The 23,743-nt window shown below is 42.9% G+C and overlaps 1 protein-coding gene across 1 annotated transcript in view; it reads right to left on the reverse strand.

Moving 5' to 3' along the window:
- The window catches only part of TENM2 (teneurin transmembrane protein 2), a 497,500-nt gene that overhangs the window by 345,337 nt on the left and 128,420 nt on the right, over positions 1 to 23,743 (reverse strand). The window contains exon 4 of the mRNA XM_088838514.1: positions 3,120 to 3,354. Coding sequence (XP_088694640.1) covers positions 3,120 to 3,354 — 235 coding nt within the window. The remainder of the gene's footprint in view (positions 1 to 3,119; positions 3,355 to 23,743) is intronic.

Consider the following 23,743-nt stretch of genomic DNA (forward strand, 5'->3'; position numbering starts at 1 on the left):
TCACCTTCCAGAGTTATGAAATTCTTCCATCATGCCCAGAAGTCTAGATTAATGAGATCGGGGGTGGTGAAGTTTTGTTTGTAAGTTTCCATTGCACTTTCACAGTTGATGACTACATCATAATCAGCCTCCAGAATGTCTTGCCTTCAGTGGTTCTCTCTCTCGGATGTGGTTAATCAATTCTTATTTGATATGAAAGACACGAATGGGAATCCTAGTATGATATCATTACCCTAACTTAAGAGCTTCCGTTCCCTACATTTGCTCGGTGGGTAAGAAAATGACACCATTAAACTAACAATATTTCAGCTTTTGAGTGAGTGAAATTGTTCACTTCTACAGTTGCCAAAACTATACAGAAAAATCACTGAAGAATGGGAACAAATGATGCCATAATCTTTGAATTTTTTTTTCTCCACTTATCTACTAGGTAAAACTCTTATTTATCCTTCCAAACCCAGCTCAAACAGCCCCTCAGCTGGAAAACTTTTGCTGAACATCCTGGAATAGTTAATTATGATGTCAATTGTTCAACCACTGTAATTTACAGACTTCCATTATTGTAAACACTGCATGATCTTTCTGTTTTTGTGCCTATGTCCATTTTTAGGCTGTATGAGCTCTAAGGGAAGAATACATGTTTTAATCATAATCTCCCCAGTACCTAACATAGCACTGAGTATTTTCAAGAGACTCAGTAAATATTTGCTAATAAGAGACTGAATAAATAATATCTAAAAGAGAAACATTAAATTCAACAATTCAATACAAGACCAGTTGCACATCCAAATTATAAGTATTGAGTTCTATGGATGGAAGTTCAAATATCTGGGTTTGATTTTAGTAATGGCCCATCTCAAGGGACTTACATTTCGAGTTCTTGGCCCTTGAATGTACTGATCAGAGAACATCTGATACTGTTCTTGCCTTCTGATAGGCTTCAAGGTTTTGGCCATTTTATTAACTCTTCAAGCTTGCTTCCCCTAAAAGCATTGAGAAAGTCCAATCCTAGGAGAAATGCTAAGTATTCTAATAACCTGAAGAAGGACTCGACAGGTTGGAAGGCATGTTCTGGGAGAACTTCAGGAGAACAGGAAGGGGATATGCTTGGTTTGCTGGTCCTCTCCCCCAGATCTTTTCAAGGGAAATATTTACTGCCAATCACATCAGAATGTGATGGGTGACAGGAGATACCCTCATGCGGTGTATGTGTTCTTATCACCAATAAGAGATTCTTTGTGAGGAGAGGACATTCTGATGGATCTTTCCCTGATGATGTGACAATCAAGGCAATAATTGTAGGTTTGTGATCAGCTATGTCACCATCTCATTTTATGTGTAGAAACCACCAGGGTTCCATCCAAGGTGACTCATAATTTACCATCTCACTGACTCTCTAGAATGCTTGCAAGTTACTTTGACCCCCAGATCTACATTCTGAATTTTTTAAATGGTGACAACAATGATTTCTTCCTACTTCACTGAAGTGCTTCCAGGCTTTTAAACCACTAATACTGGCATATACAAAGCGCCCAAGAAAAACTGCTCGGCACTGGTGATGGCAGTCCTCCTTTTCCTTTTTCTCCTTCTTTCTCCCGTCTCTACTACACTGCGTCTGCCCTTTCTCCTCCTCCTCCATCTCACCCACTGTGCATGGCCTCATGTTTGGTGACTATTAATATTTTTCAAATAATGGTCTGTTAACGTGAAAACTGACTAGTACCCAACAAACTCTATGGCAGTTCATAAATATAAGGAAGAAAAAAAAAATCTTATCTAGTCTTAAAGACCACCACTAACTATGAAAATATGCTGAGTTAAGCCTGGTGGACTAGTTAACTTTCAGCCTGGAACCCTTCCATAAAGCTACTTATTAGTGGGTTATTATATCAGTGCAGATGTTTAAACCTATCTTTTATATATAATATGTGCATATAGTTTCTATGTTTACTTATTGTAAACCTTAGAGATTAAGAATGTAGGCATGGTTACAAATCACCTACGCTGGTTAGAAAATAAAATGCATTAAAGTTTGAAGTGACTCTAGTGACAATGGTGTTCAACGTATTTAAGATCTTATTAATAACACAAAGATATTAGAGATAAACAACATGAAATGCTGTGGCTTGCATAATTATTTCCAGCTGCATGCAGAAGATTCACTGGTCATTACCAGAAAGATTACAGATTATTTTTGTCTTTTCTTAAACCTAAGTTATTAAAGTTTAAAAACTATGTGAGAACTTTCTAAAGGTTCAATATGAATTAGCCCCATTCTCTATTTAGTCTCCATGGTTCTTCTGGGCTAGGAAACAGTAACCACTGAAGTATACACACAATGAAAGTGCCTGGGGATGGAAAAACAAGACCATTCCAATATCTGGTCAACCCACTGCCAATTACATTCTAGCCTGCCACGCTGTGACCAATGCCCCTTCCTTCTGGTCACTAAGGCAAGGGTGATTTTGGAAGACCAGAAGCAAAGGTGAGAAAAGGACAGAAGCAAACACAAAACAAAACAAAGCCAGACCTGGAGATCACTTTCAAACTCTTCCCTTTCCACATAAATGCTGCCCCTTTTTTCTTTTTTTCTGCATTGTTGTTTGCCCCTCAGGCATCAAGCTGTTAAAAAGTGTGTACAGGAGGGATTAAAGAGAGACTGCATGTTGGATGAAATATAAATTAAAATTATACTTCTGTCAGTCTGGAATCGGGGATTGTTTCTCAAGGTCTCCCCAAACACTTAATTTCAAATGAGTCTCCATTTATTACTTCAGGAAAGGCTAAATGCATAATTTATCAGCAGCTTTCAGTCAATATACCCTTATAAGCATGTTTCCCATGAGCCTTTGTGTAAAAATATGTTATGCTAATTCTATTAGTTGGGTACACAGGAGCTGTCGAAGAAAGTAAACATGCATTAAAAGGAGACACATGTGAACAAAAGAAATACCTACCAACCTGCTGTCCAGGGTGGAATTACCAAGGGAACAGCCACAGTTGGTCAACTTATCGCACAACGTAGGCGGGGTTTTCACCCCACTAGAGCTCTGCGCCAGCCTGAGGCTCGGGGAGGGGGAGGCAGGAAGGAGGCATGTGTGATCACGATGGGGACTTACCGGGTCTCCAGCGGCACGTTGCTGTTCAGCACCCAGCTGTCCTGAAGCTGAACGGACTCAGGCGTGGTGGCCAGGTCATTGGGCGCGGGAGCCGGGGCGTGGATCTGACTCCGCCGGTTGGTCAGCGAGTTCCTGTTGAGGGAGTTGGCGGACGAGTGGTGGTGGGACAGCGTGTGGTTGTGCGGGGGCGGCAGAGGGGGCCTCAGAGTCGACTGGCTGTGGTGGTTTGGAGGACCTAGGAGAGAGGAAGGAGAAACGGCGGTCAGAGGCTGCCGGATGCCGCCGCGAACGCTCCATCTGGACCCGAAGCCTTGATATTGACAAGTGCTGAACATCACCAACTGGAAACGCAGGAAAGACCACATCAAGCATCCCAGGGTCAGTTACTAATAAACAGTCTGCCTTGATTTGCCTTTAGGTAGGCATCAAATGATGAATGAGAAGCTAGGTTTGCAAAACCAGGCTGGTACGGGCTGACACTGCAATACTTTGGCCACCTCATGCGACGAGTTGACTCACTGGAAAAGACTCTGATGCTGGGAAAGGTTGGGGGAGGGAGGAGAAGGGGACGACAGAGAATGAGATGGCTGGATGGCATCACCGACTCTGTGGACGTGAGTTTGAGTGAACTCCGGGAGTTGGTGATGGACAGGGAGGCCTGGCGTGCTATGATTCATGGGGTCGCGGAGAGTCGGACACGACTGAGCAACTGAACTGAACTGAACTGAAGGGCTGACCGGTGGGAATTATTTGAAACTTATTAATTCCACAAGGAAAGTCATGTGACAAATTTCCAGCCCATTTCCTGGTAAGCCGGATACTCCATACATTCTTTAAACAATGTCCAAAAAAGGGGGAGGGGGGGACTTCCCTGGTGGTCCAGTATTAGGGCTCCACACTTCCACTTCAGGGTCCCTGGGTTCGATCCCTGGTTGGGGAACTCCTGCATATTGTGAAGCGTGGCCAAAATAAACATAAAAAGAAATAACGGTATGGCATCTTTCTGAAGGTATAAGAATATGGCATACTGGAAGTCAGGGAGTAGCAAGTTTAAACACATATCAGGGGCCAGGCAGGAAAGCGAAGTGGATTGAGGTGAATGGAGGCAGGTAGGGAACAGCCTTCACTCAGATCAAGGCTCACCTAGCTGTTAAGGGGTTAGAGATCAAGGTAACTGATCTTCCAGTTTTTCTAGGAAAGCTGAAGATCTGGACTTTTAGAGTTTTTAAAAGAATGTTGACAATGAAAATATATATGTGTGTGTTTTGGGTATGTGTATTTATATATAAACACACATATATATGTATACACACACATATATATTTTTAATATATACACACACACATATATACATACATATGACTATATATGACTTCCCTGGTGGCTCAGATGGTAAATAATCTGCCTGCAATGTGGGAAACCCTGGTTCGATCCCTGGGTCAGGAAGATCCCCCAGAGAAGGGAATGGAAACCCACTCTAGTATTCTTGCCTGGAGAATTTCATGGGCAGAGGAGCCTGGTGGACTACAGTTCATGGGGTCTCAAAGAGTCAGACACAACTGAGTGACTAACACTTTCACGTGTATACATAATCACATGTATATATGTATACCTTTTTAAAAATGAGAGTCAACAAAACATACCTATGAGCTCACTTAGATCAGGGGCTTGATAACATCTGTCCTCTGAGAGATGAACCCTGAGGACTCGGTCTCTGGAGAAGGTCAGGGTTGATGTTTTCAAACCGTGACCCTTACTCAAAATTGCATCCTAGTTTCTAATCTTGAAATCCTCCATCCTTGCAGGAAAAACACACAAAGGACAACCACACCCTTCTACATATTCTCCTGTAAATATGACCAAGGATGACAATCCCATCCACGGTTTTCCTGGCAATCCGTCTCCATCTACAAAGTGAAATATTTTAAGCGTAATGAAAATGAAAGCAGTTCACTATGCAATGCAAGCCTATAATTTGGTTTTAATGGCTGCTGAAACATGACTTTTAATTCGTGTCCTTTGAGAAAGTTTATTTTTTGAAGCCTCCAGTCGGGTTTGGCAGCCCACCAGGTGACTGCCGAGCCTTGTCATTTTGGCCCCTGCCAACTTTGAAAATCCTCAGCCCCTGCTGTCCTGGCTCTAAGAAGTTGGCTCAAGTCATTTAAACAAGCAATTTGACACAAATTTCAACTACTTGTCTCCTTATGTGGCCATGCTACATCTCCAAAAGGTGTAATCTACATTCCATGGCTCCTGGGAAGCTTGCAGAAACGATCCGAGAGAAAGGCAACATGTCAAGAAGATACTAGGTTTGGGGAGCATCATGACCATTGTAAACAGGAGAGAAAAATACAGAGGAAAGTGGTTCCTCGAAGTTTGTGTCTCTGGGCTGAAATTACTTGGGTGATTTTTTTTTTTGGGGGGGGTTGTATATGGAAAAGGCAACTAAAACTAAAACCCAGTGGGAAATGCCACCATACAGTTGTATAGATTTTTAAATCGCGTCCTCCAAATGAACCTGTTAATTCGTATTTTCCATTCTGCACCACTGACATTTTAAATATAACTTTGAGGGAGTTTCATTGCTCTAGCAGGCTATTATATTTTCTGGCATTGTTGTCTGTCTTGCAATGTATTATTATATGGTTATTTAGCATTTGTCTGTCTTGTATTAGTGGAAAGAGGGGAGAAAAGGGGGTGAAATGATGTAATAATGATCCTTCAGAGATGCTATCTAAGCCCCTCACACAAGGTTAATGAATTCTCATGCCTTTCTTTCTCCCCCTCTCAACTCCCATCCAAGTGGTGTCATTATTCTCCATTAGTTAGGTAATTATGAGCCTTGCCTCGGGAAGGCGAGATGAATCAGAGTACAAGTGAGAACCCGCCCCCCCCCAGCCCCAAGCCCTAACTTTGCATCTCCCTCGGCCCTCAGCCCCTCCAGCTCTCCAGCTACACCCTCCCAAGTACAAAGAGGCCGTGTGGGGGATTTCATTCACTAAATGGGACACCAGGACCCTCCTGCTTCCTGTCTGTTCACCCTGAGCTGAGATTTTTCTGCCTGCTCCAGCCTGGGTGGTCTTTTCCTGTCCATCTGTGTTCCGTGTGGGTGGGATTCCTGTGGTTGTCTCCCTGAAGACACAGCGGGTGGTGATGCCCAGAGGGGAACGGAAGCACCCACCTGGGTGTTGTGTGGTATGTTTCCAACAGACAGAGGGTGAGTTTTCCAGTTAATTGCAAGACATGTCAAATTCTCCATTTCTCCTTAAGAGAAGGCCTAGGGTTTCATGGTGGGGTGGGGGTGGGGGGGTTGAGGGATGGAGAAGGACAAACAGGAGAAGATAAACAAATACTCAGCTCTCCACTCACCCGGCCCTCCTATGAAGCCACAAGCTCTTTGCGTATAAATCAAATGACTGAAAGCAGCAACAGCACAGCAGCCCCCCATCCTCAGGACTGAAGGGTGCTCTCCTTATACTGTTGCTCATTTCCACTGTGACACTGGTCATATTTGCTCATTTATCTATCTATTTAAAACTCAAACTTTTGAACTAGGTGCAGGAGCTAGAAGGAAAAGACACTGACAGCAAAGAGAGGCAAATGCTATCACTGGGGATAAACAGAACGGTGCAGGAGCATCTGCAGGGCGCACTGAGCCAGTGGTTAGGAGATAATATCTAAAGAACTGGGTTCAAGGATCAAGTCTGCCCACTTTTGAGTTATGGGAACTTAGGCCTCAGACTTCATTTCTCTAATTATCAACATCCTTATCTGTCAAATGATGAAAACAGCAGTAACTACCCATAAGGTTGCTGTGAAAGGTAGGGAGGAAGATAAGTGTAAAGGGCTAAACATGCTACCTGGTGGCTGGCAAGTTCCCCCCAAACTGTGTGCATGGACCACTGCTTGGTTCTTGGGAACAGAAGGATGGATAAAAGAGTAACTGCAGCTCTAAAGGGGCCCAGATTTAAGCAGAAAGAGTACGCCCAGAGTTCATCTCCCGAGGGCAGGAGTCACAAACCAGCAAACCCCAAGCTGACTATTACCAAAAATTCAAGGTCAAGACTGTACATAGGGTTCCAGACTTCTGACTTCTCTTGAAAACAAATTGAAGATATTGAGTCTGTATTCCCTCGTGGCAACAGCTGGATGGAGCCCAGCACCATTGGGTGGCTTTGTTTGTTTGCTTCTGGCATCAACCTGAACAACCCCTGTTACCTTCATCTGGTCAGATGTATACATTTGTATTACTGGCTGGTAGATATTTATGCTTTTTTTTTAAAATAAATATTTAATAAATGGTACAAAGCACAATGCCATAAACATTAACAGTTAAAATTTCACCAAATGAAAAAAATACTATAGAATACACAGTTGCAAAAAGCTACATTAAGTTATTTTACAACTGCCTCAAGCTGCAAAAAGAAAAAAAAACCCAATGCCATACCTAAGTTATCCCTCTCTCAAAATAATGCCATTTATATTATAAACCACGAGCTCCCCATCAAAAGACGGGAACTGCTTTTGTTAATTCATATTATATATATATATATATATATATATATATATATGACTGTATCACTTTGCTATACACCTGAAACAAACACAACACTGTAAATAAAATATAGTACAATATAAAATAAAAATAAGTAACAGATCTATGGGGCTTTACACTGAGTTAGAGTTCCTATCAGAGGGATAACAGTACCACAGCCGCACTGAATCCTCATGAAGGAGGCACACGAATGACTGGATTACAAGAGTTACAGGAATAAGAGCTGCTCATTTCCCAGAAACTACAGCTCACAGAAAACCAACAAAGGCACGAGATACAGACCATTCACTCATGAATGTGTAAAACTCAAGAAAGTCCACATCACTCCTACAACATGTCGAAAGTGCCTCAGAATTCACACAATACCAACTCTCCCATGGTTCTGGTTAAATTACATATACCAGCTTATAACAAATGGCAAAATCTATGCTTTTAGACTGCTGCCTGAACTCAGGGTTCCTTAGCATTCTGTGTGGGTCACGTATCTGTAATATAACAACACTTCTGCTACAGTTAATGATCTCAAGCACTTTTTGTGTTTGTTTTTGTCGCAGTCATCCAATATGTTTGCTGGATGTGATGGTTTTCTGTTTCAAAAAATTCACAATGGCAAGCAACATGCCTTACTGCTTTCTAGGAAGCTAAATGACATGAAAAAGTCATTCTCTAAGGCAAGTGTTGCTTTCAATCTTTGGTGAAACAAAGATGAATACCTCAGCTTGATGAAGGAAGCTTCCTTCATGTCCACTCCGAGTTCCACACATTTATTGGGCTTAATTCATGTGCATCTTATTAATGGCTCTTCTATTATATAAATATGAAATCATACAGTAATGTAATTGAGGTATGAATAACTATGTAGCATAAACACTTACATGGTATCAACCTAGTAAGCATGCTATTAGCAGCAAAAGGCAGTTGTCATAAAATTACTGTGCTAACCTATTATGCTGCACCTGATTTATCCTGAAGTCAGAAATCTGGAATTTGTTTTTTGGTGCTGTGCAGCTTTTAGTCCTAGGAAGAGGAGCTATATATTGGTCTGATGTTAAAAGCTAGGGTGGGACAGATAGGAATCCAAGCAAAGATAAGTTAATTCATGGAGAAGGTGCTTCCTGTAGATTTAAAAATGAAGTGCTTGAATGAACACTTAACTTGTACTGTTTGCTTATTTGGAATTGTTTGCTTGAACAGTCTATGCTTCTGAGGTTTTAGATGTGCTGTGGGACAGTTGCCAGCAATTCTGTTCCTGAAAGAGATGCTGTTCACATATTCTGTCCTTTCTAAATGCCAAGTGGTTAACGGTAGAGTCTTAAAAATAAAGCAGTACTTCGTGATCAAGTCACGATATCAATTCCAACATAGTTGTCTGGGATTACAAAATTTTAGAGTATCAACTCTTTTTGTAGAAAAATTTTTACGGAAGTATAGTTGAATTACAATATCACTTAAGTTTCAGGTGTACAGCACAGCAATTCAGTTATATATATAACTTTTCCCTTAAAAGTTATTTTGGAATACTGAGTATGGTTCCCTGTGCTATACAGTGGGTCTTTGGTGGATTTATGGTAATGTGTATATATTAATCCAAGTCTCCTAATTTATCCCTCCCCTACCCCTCTTCCCCTTCGGTAACCATAAGTTTGTTTTCTGTGTATGTGAGTCTCTGTCTGTTTTGGAAATAAGTTTATTTGTGTCTTTTTTTTCCTTCAGATTCAGCCTATAAGCAATATAGTATAATATTTGTCTTCCTCTGGTTTACTCTACCTAGCCTGATAATCTCTAGGTCCATCCATGTTGGTGCAAGTGACATTATTTCATTACTTTTGATGACTGAGTAATAGTCCATTGTATACACACACACATGCATATTAATGCATACTGGAGTTTCATCATCCAGAGGCTCCAGTCTGTCAACATTATCCCCACTTCTAGCATATTCTAGCTATTCTAGCATAATTGCTGTCAAGAAGGAACTTGCTTCACAGATGAGGTTCAGGAGGCAAGATTGTGGTTAATTCATTATCCACAAATAAATAAATTAGGAGGGATAAATTAGGAAGCTGAGATTAACTTATACACCTTCACTATATATAAAATAGATAATGAGTATCACTCATTCTTGGAGATGGCATGCTAACTGTTGATCTTTAAAAATTATACACACACACACACGCACATACACACATACACTGGAGTCAGCTTTTGTGTTGACTAGATGAGTGGTGCTCAAATAGCTTGTGGAAACCAGCAACGCCCACATTTTAAATAATGTGTAAAGAAAGAACTTTGTTTGGAGCTAAGGAAGTAAATTCACAATAACTGGCTATTGTTGCACTTTTCCTAACTCAACAGCTGAGGGAGGTATTCAGGCTGGGTCTACCTTTGCCAGGCAGGGTGTTGATGACAGTGGGAGGGCAGGGATGAACTCAGATAGCCTTGACTTGCCCACACCAATTATTCTTGGCGATTAAAAATGATGATGAAATGTGTGAAAGAAAAAAGTAGAGGCCTGCCTAGCTGCCAACAATTTACTCATTCTTGGAGCTGGCATGCCAGTTGTTGGCCTTTAAAATTTTAACCCTTCAGCCCCCAAGATAATGAATTAACCACAAACTCTCTGCCTTCTGAACCTCATCTTTGGAGCAAGTTCCACCTTGACAGCAATTTGAAGATGCTGGAAGTGGGGATAATGTTGAAAAAGACTCTGGAGTTTCTGGGTTGATTAAAACTGACACCAGGATGCCCTGTTCAGTTTTAACCTTGAATGGGCGCCAGAGGGAATCGGAGGTGAGCATTTTCAAGCCTCAGGTTAGAAATAAGGAGAGTGGAGGCTACTGCAAACAGCCAGGCTGGTGGTAAGTTGTGAACCCCTGTTTGGCCACTTATTAGCTATGCGACCGCTGGAAAGTTACGTAATTTTTTCTGAGTTTGTTTCTTCATCTGTAAGATTGGTATAGTCATTTTATTTCTTTCATATGATTGCTAGGATAATTCTTGGCACTTTAGTAAGCTATCAATACATATCATTTTCTTTGCAACTGATAATACCAATAATAGATATAACGGTGATAGCAACCATGGTTCTGCCAAAAGTGATGCATACCTCTTGAGGCACTCCAGCTTTCCTAGCTCTTTTAGGCAGCAGCTTTCACGGTGAGATATCAAATCAACATGTGGAGGCAAAATTACCATCCTTAGATCCCCCTTCCTTCAGATTCTGTCTGCAGAAGGGCATAGGGACTAAGTGACAAAGCAGGGACATTAATACAGGCGGTCTCAGGAGTATCTCTCTAAAAGCCTGCGGAAGTGGAACCTGGGATTCAGAGCTCTCTCATTTCCATAAACAAAACAATGATCAGGACGACAAACCAATAACATTGACAACAGATGCTATGAATTAAGCTCTCTGTGTGTGTCTGATCCCACACTAAGGGCTGCACTTCAGTTATTTCAGAGTATTTCCACTCCCTTCTATGGGATAGGTTCTCTTATCATCTCCATTTTACAGATCCAGAAAGTTAGGCTCAGAGAGGTTAAGTTGTGTGCTACTGGTCACACAGCTGAGTAAGCAATAAAGCTGGCATTTGATCCCAGGGTCTCTTCCCCACTTTGCCCCATGCAGAGGAGCACAAGGTTCTAGAAAGCAGGCTCACAGGGGACCCCTCCCCAGTTTGCTCAGGACCCTGCAAATCCCTGCCTGTCACATGGGTTCGATTCCCTGACAGGGAAAGTGTCAAACTACTTTGGGCTTCCCTGGGGGCTCAGATGGTAAAGAATCTGCCTGAAATGTGGGAGACCTGGGTTCCATCCCTGGGTTGGGAAGATCCCCTCAGAAGGAAGTGGAAACTCACTCCAGTGTTCTTGCCTGGAGAATTTCATGGACAGAGGAGCCTGGGGTCACAAGAGTCGGACACGACTGAGTGACTAACACGCACACACACACACTGCAAATACAGAGGAAAACTGGCTCGCTGTACTCTTTTACACATTGCTTAAATCGCAGAACCCGATCTCGTGAGAAAGTGGAAGGAATCTCCCCCTCACAGTACGGCTTGAATCAAGAGAAATAGGCCAGAACAGCCAAACTGCAGAGTGGTTTCTTTTCCACGCGTCTCCAAAGGGCCCCTCCCCGCGCTGCATCCCTGGCTCCCATAACCAGTGGCGGGAAGGATGAGCAGCAATTAGGTCTGCTGGAGGCAGAAACAAGGGCACACCGGCCTCGGCCTGTCCTGCTGGCTCTGAACGGAGAGCCTCTGCCAACAGCCCAGGGATGAGGGGGTGGAGGTCGATCTGGATTCAGCTTCCTCCTCCGTTTGGAGAGAGGCTTACTTACCTGCCTCTAAGTACTGGACCCCCTCCTTCCCTTAACATCTACTGAATGATCTGTCTCCTAAAGAACAGACTCTTTATTTTTTATTATTGACTCACCGATGGTGTTGCTGGCATGTGAGATGGGTGGCTTGTCTGTACTATTTCTTACATCTAACTGTGCTATTGTCAGGCAATTTCTCTGCATGTCAGACTAGAGGAGAAAAGAAAGAATACAAGGTGAAGGAAAAGCCAAGTTACGGCCTCTTTCTCATCTCCCAGAGGGCCTCCCTGGCCAGTGCGTCTCTGTCTGCGTTGCACGGTCCTGGAGCCAGGAGGCCGACCTTCCTGGAAAGACCCCATTCAGCCTGACCGCAGCACCAGAGAAGGAAAGGACAGTACTCACTCATGAGTGATTTGTACTTTACTCGCTTACACAAAATGTATGACCTCAGAGCAAAAGCATTCCAGGCACCTTTACGATGACACTCACAAGGCAGGCGTGTTGTCAGATTTACCTACGTTCATAAACAGCTAGAGTTCAGAGGGACATCTTAGCTCATCTAAGGACAATCGTTTGCATTTAATAAGCCCCACCTGTGTGATAAGCACTCTATATATTTCGCCTTATTTAAAACTTATAATACTCTACTCAATATTCTATGATAACCCAGATGAGAATAGAATCTGTAAAAGAGAGAAAATAAGTATGCATAACTGAATCACTTTGTTGTACACCTGAAATGAACCCAGCATTGCAAATCAACTCTACTCCAGTGAAATCAAACTAAAAAAAATGGAAGAAAAATTTATAACAACCTTCGGAATAGATATTGTTGTCCATTGCAAAGAGGAGGAAATGGAGCGGGCAAGGAGGATATGTGATACAGGCTTCCTTTTGGACACTCCATATTTAACCACATTCTATCCGGGCCCCTTTCCAGCGCACCATCTCTTGCATCACCCCTGGCAAAAAGTTTTGTATTATTTTTGGACCCTCCTGTGTTCCACACTAAACTGTGAGCTCCTCCAACACCAGAAGCCTACCTCTCTTGTTTTTATATCCCCACCACAAGGTTACAGTGCCTGGCACGGAAGTAGCAGAGAATGAATGAGCAAATGAACGGATGCCCCTGGAGGGTGCTATTCGGTGAGCCTCAGCTCAGAGGAGTCACAGTAGACTTCTGCGCCTGTTCTCTGAGCATTCCCGTTAACTCCCCTGGTTCTCATTGCCTCAGAAGGTCCTTTAACAGGCAGAGGGGCAGATACAGGGGGCAGGTGACTTCCATCCCCTCTATTTTTATTTGCTTGGTCCTGGCTCTGCCTGACCTCCTATTCTTTTAATTTTTATTAATGACAACTTTACTGAGCTATAATAAAATTCAGTCCGTAAAGTGCACATTATAGTATTTAAAAAGGATATACAACCATCACTACTGTTTAATTTGAGGACACTTCTGTCACCCCCACTCCCCACAAGGAAAGCCCATACCCACTAGCAGGTGCTGTCCAAGTCCCCCTGTTACTTTGTGTTTCCACGAGTCTGCCTATTCTGGACATTGCATATCAAGGGTGATCCCCTCTGGGATTTTATAATCACATTGTCTGTCTGCTGCGGAGCCCCGCTGGAACAAAGTTAGGTCTCAGATGGGGAGGGGAGCACTTCATACCACTCAGAAAACATCTTTCCCAGGCAACCTGAAGCCAGTCCTTCACAGGCGCTTTTGGGCTGCTGTTGATATTTTTCCGGTGGAGATTGTTAGGTGATGGCCATTTGAGAGCCAATTGTGTACTTGAGGGTCTGAGGGGGATCCTGGAATTTGTTGCAGTGCTTCAGGCATGGCTGTAATCACAGCAGAGGGCCATTTCTGCTCAGTTAAAACCCAGCCGTGCACAGGCAGGAACTCTTGACGGGGGAGAAGGAAGACAGAGGGAACTCTTGCATCAGGTGCCAAGCCAGCAGCTACCCTTGAATTACGAGCTTCAAGTCGCTTGTTGGTTTGGGACCGTCCTGCCCCAGGTGGGCAAGTTCTCACCTCTGGTGGGTCGGAAAGGGGTTTTAATCCGAAGTGCCACATTATTTTTACCATACCCTTCCTATATTCAATCCTTACTTTCTTATTTTTCTCACTTCTTGCTTTCTTAAATCATCAGGAAAGTATCACTTGAGATCAGTGTCAACTCCATTAGCTCTTTCCAAGTGACAAAGACAAAAAAAAAAAAAAAAAAAGACCACTTGAAATATCTGAGAGAAATCCTTCTAAAGAGAAGATTTTATTGCAAAGTTACATCTGAGCAGTGCCTATCTGAGCATTTCAATAAATCTACATTACCCTAGGTATTTTGGCATCCTCTGGGAGAGGAAAGCCTATCAGTGAAAAGTAATGATTTTGGGTTTTTCAATTGCCCTAAGGATCTTGACAATGCTATTAAGACCCATGCTCTCCCAGTCGAGAAGTTTAGGAGTGAAATTATTAATACGCCCAGACGTTATGTTGATTGTTGCGCTGTAGCAGAAAATACTCTCTCTTATTTGAGCTGCATTATCACTTTCCCAAGCAGAGAATTGCATCAGAAATTTAAACTCCTCTCATTCCAGCTCATCGCATAGCTTTTCAAGGTCTTATTGTAAAATAGGCTGGGCATAATTTGGATATTTCCCTACCCATGAAAGATAATATGTTTTTCAAAGACTGGACTTTTTTCTCTTTTTTTTGAAAAATAAAAATCACAGTGGAATTTTCTTCCATCAAGATGTCATTCTTTAGCTTTTAAACTAGGTTTTCCTTGGGGTGTATTTCATTCTTTTTTTTTTTTTTTTCTTTCTTTGAGATGGTCACAATTCTTTTCCCAGAACATAGGAAGGGAATCAAAACAAAGATAAAATCTGATTTTGATGTCAGATTGAGCCTCTGATTAACAGAATGATGGGAACATGCTCTGGTCTACACCATTCATTAATACCAAGAATGACTGACACACACCAGTTAAATGGCAACGACGGGATAAAGGTTCCTAGCACATTTTCACTTCAAAGCTCAGCAGAATTATTTACTCTCTGGGTGACCTTTTCCCCAAATCTCTCATGGTATGAGCCTTATAAGGCAAGGGAACAAAAGTTTCTCCATACTATGTAAACGGAAGTCAGCTGAATGTCAGACCTTGAACTTTGTGTGTCTGGCTTCATGTCAAGTGACAGGGGACATGAATGGGTATATTGCTGGGTTTGGTAGGGTATGTAGGGATATATAGGGTATATTGCTGGGGATGTTTTCAGGTCTGCCTTCAAGATAAACAAACACGGACACACACATAAGCACATAATTATGCTGGAGAAACAAATAAATATCAGAGCTTTCTGAAGAAGCATACCCCTCCCAGGATATAGTGGTTCACGAGCATGAACATGTACCCCTCAGCCTGATGCAAGAGTCGCAGGATGCAAACAACTTTCAGAAAACACGGGGACCAACAGGAGGCCAGTGTGCTCTGCAGATCTCCGTTTTGTTGGGGAGGAGGTGTCAGTGACATGAGAATCACCATCTCCCACTGTGCCCCCTTGGAAAACAGAATTTCCTCTTAGCCACAGTTCAGTATGCTATTTCCAGGACTTATCCACAGTCTTCTCAACATTGATTTCTCCAGTTTTCCCTGGGTGACTTCTGAGTTCAACAATCAGAGTTATCAAGTAGGTAACCTGTCCATGCCTTTGCTTTCCCATCCATAAAAGATAGTTAATAACCATTTCCATTTGGTAAAGAGAGTTAAATGAGATAGCATGCTTAAAGTGCAAAGAAAATGCATCATGAATAGGAAGTACTTAGGAAATGTCAGCATTTATTTATTTCTATCTTATCAGGTTAATTCTTTCTAGAGATGATGGAGAAAGGCGTGAAATAGATCCTGTGATCCTGAGATTATTTCAATGACTTGGAAAATTTCCTGTTGCCAGATATTGTTGAGGTAAATGGCACCTTTAAGAACAAGGGACTCTTATCTAAAAATGATACAAATGAACCTATTTAAAAAAACAGAAATAGATTCAGGGATATAGAAACAAATTTTTGTTACCAAAGGGGAACGAGGGGGAGGGATAAATTAGGAGTTTTGGAGTAACTGATACATACTGCTGCTGCTGCTACATCACATCAGTCGTGTCCGACTCTGTGCGACCCCAGAGACGGCAGCCCACCAGGCTCCCGCGTCCCTGGGATTCTCCAGGCAAGAACACTGGAGTGGGTTGCCATTTAACAAGGACCCTTTGCAGAGCATAGGGAATTATATTCAATATCTTATAATAAACTGTAATGGAAAAAATCAGAAAAAGAACTGATATATGCACATATGTATACATATATCACAATATCTATGTGTGCATGCTAAGTCACTTCAGTTATGTCCAGTTCTGTGTGACCCCATGGACTGTAGCCTGCCAGGCTCCTTTGTCCATGGGATTCTCCAGGCGAGAATACTGAACTGAGTAGCCACTCCCTCCTCCACGGGATCTTCCTGACTCAGAAACTGAACCCACATCTCTTACATGTCCTGCATTGGCAGCCAGGTTCTTTACCACCTGCGCCACCTGGGAAGACCATATCTATATCTGTATATACATATGTGTAACTGAATCACTTTGTTGTATGCCTGAAACTAACATAACAAATCAACTGTACTTAGATTAAAAAAAAGAACAAGGGTTTTTTTCCTACTCATGAGTCATAGTAGCTCTTTTAGGTCTTAAAACACATTGAAATAATCAGTGCCCTTAATTTTCAGCTTGTGTAATAAATATACTGAAATAAAACCATCTGATGGTGGATAATCTGAAGGGCCTTATCAGTAGCTTTCCACTTTTTATAAATTCTCTTATTCTCTATAAAAATCAGCATTAGAAAAGCTAAGCTTTTCCTGAACCTTGGTATTCCTGTTTGAGTATCAGCCCTCATTTTGAAAAAAACCAAGGGAAAAATCCAGACTTTTAAGTTTCTTTTGCTCAGGTTCACTGATGAGCCAGGCAGGTTGCTCTATCACTGCTAATTCACCAGTGAAGCCACTGAGGCCCTGAGTTATTCATCACGTTTGCATGGTGTAAGTCATGAATTAGCCATTTGTTTCTCAGGGCTTCTCAGGTTACTGAAACTTTCTAATATTTGTCATCTCAAATGGGATCATTCTTAATCCCGTAACATAGAGAATGAGTCATCTCTCTCATGAAATAATCAGATTTGGTGGAACAAATAATTTCCATTTCTAACACTGCTTATCTGACACTTTAATAGTGTGGCCTGGGAAGGCTTCTCAGTAGGATGATATTTGATCAGAGACCTGAAGGAAAGAGGGAGAGAGCCATTCCAATATCTGGGGGAACAAACATACCAGGCAGAGAAAAAAGCAAGAACAAAGACATTTTAAAATCTGTGGCGTGTGTAGGGATTGGCCAGAATATCATCCTAGGCTGGTCTCTTGCCTTCAGCTTCAAGCCTGATTCTCAGAGAAAACATTTAAGTAAACGAGAAAGGCTCTGATCCTCTCTGGCCTCCACCTGATCTGGGACTTAACCAACAGGCTTCAAATCTAGGTCCTTTGCACTCACCACACCTTGATCGGGGATACAGACAGTTGAATGGCCCACTCCTTTCGTGTGTGCAGGTCTTGGCTACGTGTCATCTTTCAGGACTTGCCTTCCCAAGACAACCTCAGCACGCTTATCCTCCTTACACTGCTTTCTTTTGGCCTAAAGCACTTGTCACAGTTTGAAAAATTGTCTTTTAGAAAGTAAGCTCCTAGAAGGCAAGGAGGCTGTCTTATTCCCTGTTGAATTCCTGCCTCCTGGAACACTTAGTAGACACAACAAAGGGTTGCTGAGAATGAAGGACACTTTGAGAAGTAAGGTAGGAACAAAGGAGTCAAAAGGACAGTCCGAATTCTAACAGATCTGGAAGTCTTTCAAAGGGGCTGTTGCTTGATATCCTTCGAGACAAATCGTAAATGCTTCAACTTGACCGAAGTTCAGGAAAAAAACAATGGCAGGCTTCCTTACCAAAACACAGCTCGGTCTCACGCAAACTGCAGCAATTTTTTCTCTTCTGCAGCAACCCAAACATGACAACAAATGCCTTACAAGCTGAAATCCCCACGGAACTCATGATGGCAGAGGCCTCTGACACACCCCAAGTGGGAATAGATGCACTTCACTTCCAAACTCGGCTAACAGGATCTCTGGTGGCTGTCTAGGCCACTGGAAAATGTTCACTTCTCCATTATGAACCTATTGTATTAAAGAACCTCTGCTGCAGGCCACTGACTCATCTGAGTAGGGTAAATCCTGATTTATCTCTGTGGCTCATGACACAAAAAGCAAACCGATGTGGCAAAGGAAAGGAGGGTGCTGCAGGGGATTTGCAAGCCAAAAGCAAGGTAGATGGATTTCTTCCTCCTGCAGGAAGGCTTTTTGGATTGGATCAGAAGAAATCCAAATGCTTCCGTACTGTATGGTTACAAGTGTAAGATATTTTACGGTTGTTCTGTTCTAGGACTACGATTGCAGTAGTAATATATCACATGCCACTGGCATGTTATACATTGAACAATTCCCCGTGGCCATATTTAGCCCATTAAATCTTTACAAAAGTCTCTAACTTAGCACCAAGGACTGGTCTTGTGGAAGACAATTTTTTTTCACGGACTAGGAGTGGAGACTAGGAGTAGAAAGATGGTTCATGCAGTAATGTGGGTGATGGGGAGTGGTAGATGAAGCTTGCTTGCTTGCCCACCGCTCACCTCCTGCTGTACGGCCCCCATTCCTAACAGGGGGTTGGGGACCCCTGTTATACACAGCACATAATAGGAAAAAGCTGTCATTCTATGGATTTCTCTTTGTACAGAGCCTAGCAAAGTCATATGCTAGTTGGGTATTTATCAAAGCCTTTCCTATTCTTTTCCATTTGCCTTCTCTCCCATTAATTCCTTGCCCAGTGACCCATGAGCTAAGCTCACTTATGACAAATCATTTTCAACAACTTGTTTGTTCCTTCATCATATTTTTACTTATTCCTGTGCACATTCATTTAGCAATTAATTATTGAGCTTCCACCCTGGATCCCATGGATTTTTGAGGTTATAGAATCTCTGACCTCTAGGGAGGTCAGGAAAGACAGTCATAACCTACACTCACGTTTTCATTGAGCCACAAAGATCTCACCTTAACATTTTTTCCCCTCATGACTGTTAACAATCAAAATGCTTCATTTTTCATATAGGTTTTTATTCATGTTGCAGTTTACACAAAAACATTTTCTAAGGACCATTATGACATATTGCTTTGAAAAATTTTCCTATATGTATATCATTAAACTAAACATGAATCCTTACCTACTCCTCCCACCCTAATTTTATCTCCAGAAGCTAACTCACTATTCTGTTGGGTCTATATACCCACATGTCTCAGTGTACAAGGACTTTTCTTTTTTTGCCAGCACACCATTTAAAGGGTGATCTGTGACACGCTGAGAAATTCACAAGAATGTTAATTGTTACCTGTGGAGAGAAACTATAACATTTTGATTCATTTGTGTTTTCAACTGAATGTGGTATTTATCGACTGTCTTTTATGTTTAATTCCAGATAACAGAGCGTGGTGAATTGGAGTCCTCAGTTATGCACATGGAATATACGTGCTATACTGCTTTCTTAGCAGGACTCAGACTTGGCATTCCTGCCCTGGATTCGCAGCCGCATGAGCAGGACACACGCCTTCGGGGCACTTTATGCACACGTAAGGTGCAGTGAAACACCTGGTGTCATAAAGTGAAAAGGGAAGGGGACCACGGAGAGGTTTTACCACTCGGGTTCACTCCGATGAGCCAAGCTGCATCTGTCTGCACCTCTGCAAGTATACTAAGCTCACGGCCCTCATTCTGTGAAAAACACAGAGACATATATCACTGATATATTTTCCTAATTAAAACACATGTAATCTCAACCAAAGAAGAAACCATAAATAGAACTGAGAAAAGTAGGCAAACATGTTTTATGCTTCTCTTCTTAAAAAAAATTAACTTTACCATTAAAAAGACAGAAAGTTAGGGACCTCCCTGGTGGTCCAGTGGCTAAGACTTCACGCTCCCAATGCAGAGGACCCGGGTTCAATCCCTGATCAGGGAACTAGATCCCATATGTCACAACTAAAGATCCCACCTGCCGCAATGAAGACTGAAGATCCTGAGTACCACAGCTAAGACCTGGCACTGCAAATAAAGATTTTTTTTTTTAAAGACAGAGAATTCAAGGACTCTTTCATTAGGGAACTAAAAAATATGAAATTATCAAGTTAGAAGCAGGTCATGACAAAAGAGAGCATTATGTGAGAACATACTTTTGACAGACATGAAAGCTAATCAAAATAACATAATGGGAACTCCCATACATGGCTGGTGGGGGTGCAAAATGGTATAGTCACCCTGGAAAACAGTTTACCAGTTTCCCACGATGCCACACTTACCACACCAACTAATAATCCCCATCCAAGGTGTTCACCCTAGAGAAGTGAAAATGTGTGTCTGCCCCCAATCCACACAGGAAGTGATGAACCTAGTGGAGAACAGACTCGTGGACACAGCTGGGGAAGGTGAGGGGGCCACGAACTGAGAAAGCAGCTCTGACACATATACACGATCGCGTGTCAAATAGACAGCTAGCGGGGAGATGCTAAACAATGTGGGGAGCCAACCTGGCTCTCTGTGATGACCCAGAGGGTGGATGAGTGGAAGGAGGGAGGCTCAGGAGGGAGGGGAGAGAGAGATATATAATTAAGACTGATTCACGGTACTGTATGGCAGAAACCAACACAACATTGTAAAGCAATGTCCCACCAGTTAAAAAATAAAATAGAAAAAATACTAAAAACTAAACAAAATACACACACACAAGAGTTACACAGCAGCTCTATCCACAATCACCAAAAACAGGCAACAACTCAGAGGTCCTACCACCAGTGCACGGATAATCAAGGTGGGGCACGACAGCATAGGACGTGGCAATGGAAGGGATCACCTACGGGTACAGCAAGCGGGATCCAGCTCTAAGGCACACGCGAAAGAAAGTAGTCTGTTTCAGCAGGTTATATACTGTATGATGTCGCTCACAGGACATCCTCAAAAAAACCCGAAAACCTGAGTGACTGAGAACAGATCAGTGACTGCCAGGGGTTGGGAAGGAGAGGAGATGAAACTATTGGGTTGGCCGAAAAGTTCGTCTGGGTTTTCAATGTTAAGGAAACCCCGAACAAACGAATTTTTGGCCAATCTAATTCAAAAGGATGGCACACGGGAGGTTTTTGAGGTGATGGAGCTGTTCTGTGTCATGAGAGTGATGGTATGCAAATCTACTATGCATGTAGTTAAACTTGATAGGACCCTATACAATAAAGGTAGGTATTGTATGCCAATTTTAAAAAGTATAATATTAATAAAACAAAATTAAACACGTGGATGGATGTGCAGAGCAGAACAGAGTTATTCGGTGTCGACAGGGAAACACTTGCATCAGATCAGGAGCCATTCCAGGTAGAGAAGCTGAGGCTCTTCTCCAAAAAACAAGGAAGCAAATTAACCCCCAAACCTGGAACATCTGCTTTCAATATATACACTGGCACATCCTTAAAAAACAAAAAGCACACCAGAAACAAGTCAAAACAGTCAACATCTGTGCAAAAGTCATACTGGCGTGATATTAATAATTTTTATGTTTGAATTCATTAGAATATTGTTTGCTGGAGCTTATGTGACTCTCACAAGCTGTTTAAGAAACTCTGCTGCATGAAATGAAGAAAGGATGGCTTTGCTGCACGGCACTGTTGGCTCCTCTCCTGACACTCAGCACAGTCCATAACCTTGTAGCAACATTAACAGCACTGTATTATTCATCACAATAAGATTATTAGCTGATGGGAAACAAATTACAGAGTTTCACAACCTGCTATACTTCCTGACTGCACACAAGGCAATTTTTCATGAATGGAAATTGCTACCCAGGAAGAGAAACTTCTGTTTGTCTTGAGAAACTTCCCATAAGTAGAAGGGGTTGATTCTGGGAGTATAAGAAAATTACAGCATGATAAAAGATAAAAAAACTTGTAAAAGTATTTAGAAGGAACCCCTAAGGGGACTCACAGCTCAGCTACACGGCTGGGGCTCAACAGAATGTGAGCTGGGAGAAGTGGAGAAAACCATTCCTGCCTTGTCTAAAGTGATGGCACAGTTCTGCACAATATCTCGGATATACTGGAAAAACACCTTCAGGAATAGAGGGGATGTTAGCAGTGGATACAGGTCTGGCAGTTCAGGGGCCCACCTACTCTGACTTGGCTTGTGCTGGTCCCTGGGCCCCATGCCAGCAATTGGTCCATGCCTTTTCATCTTGTACATTTCACATCCCCCTGATAGCCCTTCCTGACCTCATTCTTCCCCAGCAGGTGGAACGGACTCTTCTTTCATCAGCTCCAGGTAACACATACAGATGCTACTTTCCTGTGGGCTGTTCCTTACTGTCCTTGTCCCCTAACGGGAGGGACCAAGTCCCAGGTCCAAGGTTTGTTACTTGCTAGGAGATGGGGGGTGGGGAGTGGGGAGAGAGCAATGACACCTTGCTGGGAAATGGATACATGAAAAGGGATATCAAGGTTGCCAACAGCAACGGCTTAACCTGGTGAAACAGGTGTGGTGTAATTAGCATAGTGTCTGTGCAGCTCTAGCACCTGTGACCCGCATCGGTCCTGTCCTTCAGAGCCCAGGAGGTCCCCAACTTATGGGACTGGGCTCCGAGCAGAAAGGAGGTGGGGGTACAGGAAAATGACATTGCCTGCACTCACAGCAGGGACTGCGGCTTACACGGGCTGGTCCCAGGAAGGGGACGAGAATTCTAACCAGGGTACCGTAGGCACTGACAAAGAACAGGATGCCCCACAGTGCTAAGCGCTCTTCTCTGCTCCTCCGTCTCCAGCTCAGTTGCGAGAGCAGTTCACGTCTTATTTCCCCTTCCCTTCCCGGGCACACTTTATCCCCTGTCTCTGCCCCTGTCCCTGAGGTGTTCCGATGTTTCCCATGCACACCTATGAGGACACAGCAAAAATGCCGTCTATTGTTTTGATATTTCCCGTCCCTCTTTTCTGCTTTAAGCCTCCAGGAAAAGTCAATAGGAAACCGTCATTCTGCCTACCTGGATGAAACAACGGCAGGGCTGCCTGTACAACCGTCCGCTGACTGCGGAGTTGAGGACACAGATGCCAGGCCGTGGAAAGTTGGTGCTGCACGGGCTGGACATGAGGTGCCAACTTATGGAGATCGTCTGCACGAGGAGAGCCTTGCAGGAGGGCAGGGTGGTGCAGCAGTGTGGGCAGTCCTGAGTCAGGAAGGCGGGAGCTATCTTTGTCTTTCCTCCCGGGGATCACGCTGCCAGTCTGGTTAATACCCAAAGGCTCTCGACGTTTCTCATTGCTCCAGCCAAACTCCCTTGTCCCAATTTCTCCCTCTGAAGCAGCCCTTTCTCTGTGTTACATCAGTGACTAGACTTGTTATCAGCGCTTATTATTCCAGAAGGAAGCAGTCCTTTTCAGGTCCTTGCTTTTAAAGGTCATGACCAGTGTGGTGTGTCAGTAACTCCACTGGGCTACATTTGGGGAATACAGTGAAGCATGGTTTGAAGCCAGAACACTCTGAAAGAAAACTGCAGGGGAAAAAATTGTGAATCTTGTCCCCTTCTT

The sequence above is a fragment of the Moschus berezovskii genome, chromosome 8 (genome assembly GCF_049115385.1).
Source record: "Moschus berezovskii isolate FMDL1 chromosome 8, NW_MosBer_1.0, whole genome shotgun sequence".
Lineage (NCBI taxonomy): Eukaryota > Metazoa > Chordata > Mammalia > Artiodactyla > Moschidae > Moschus > Moschus berezovskii.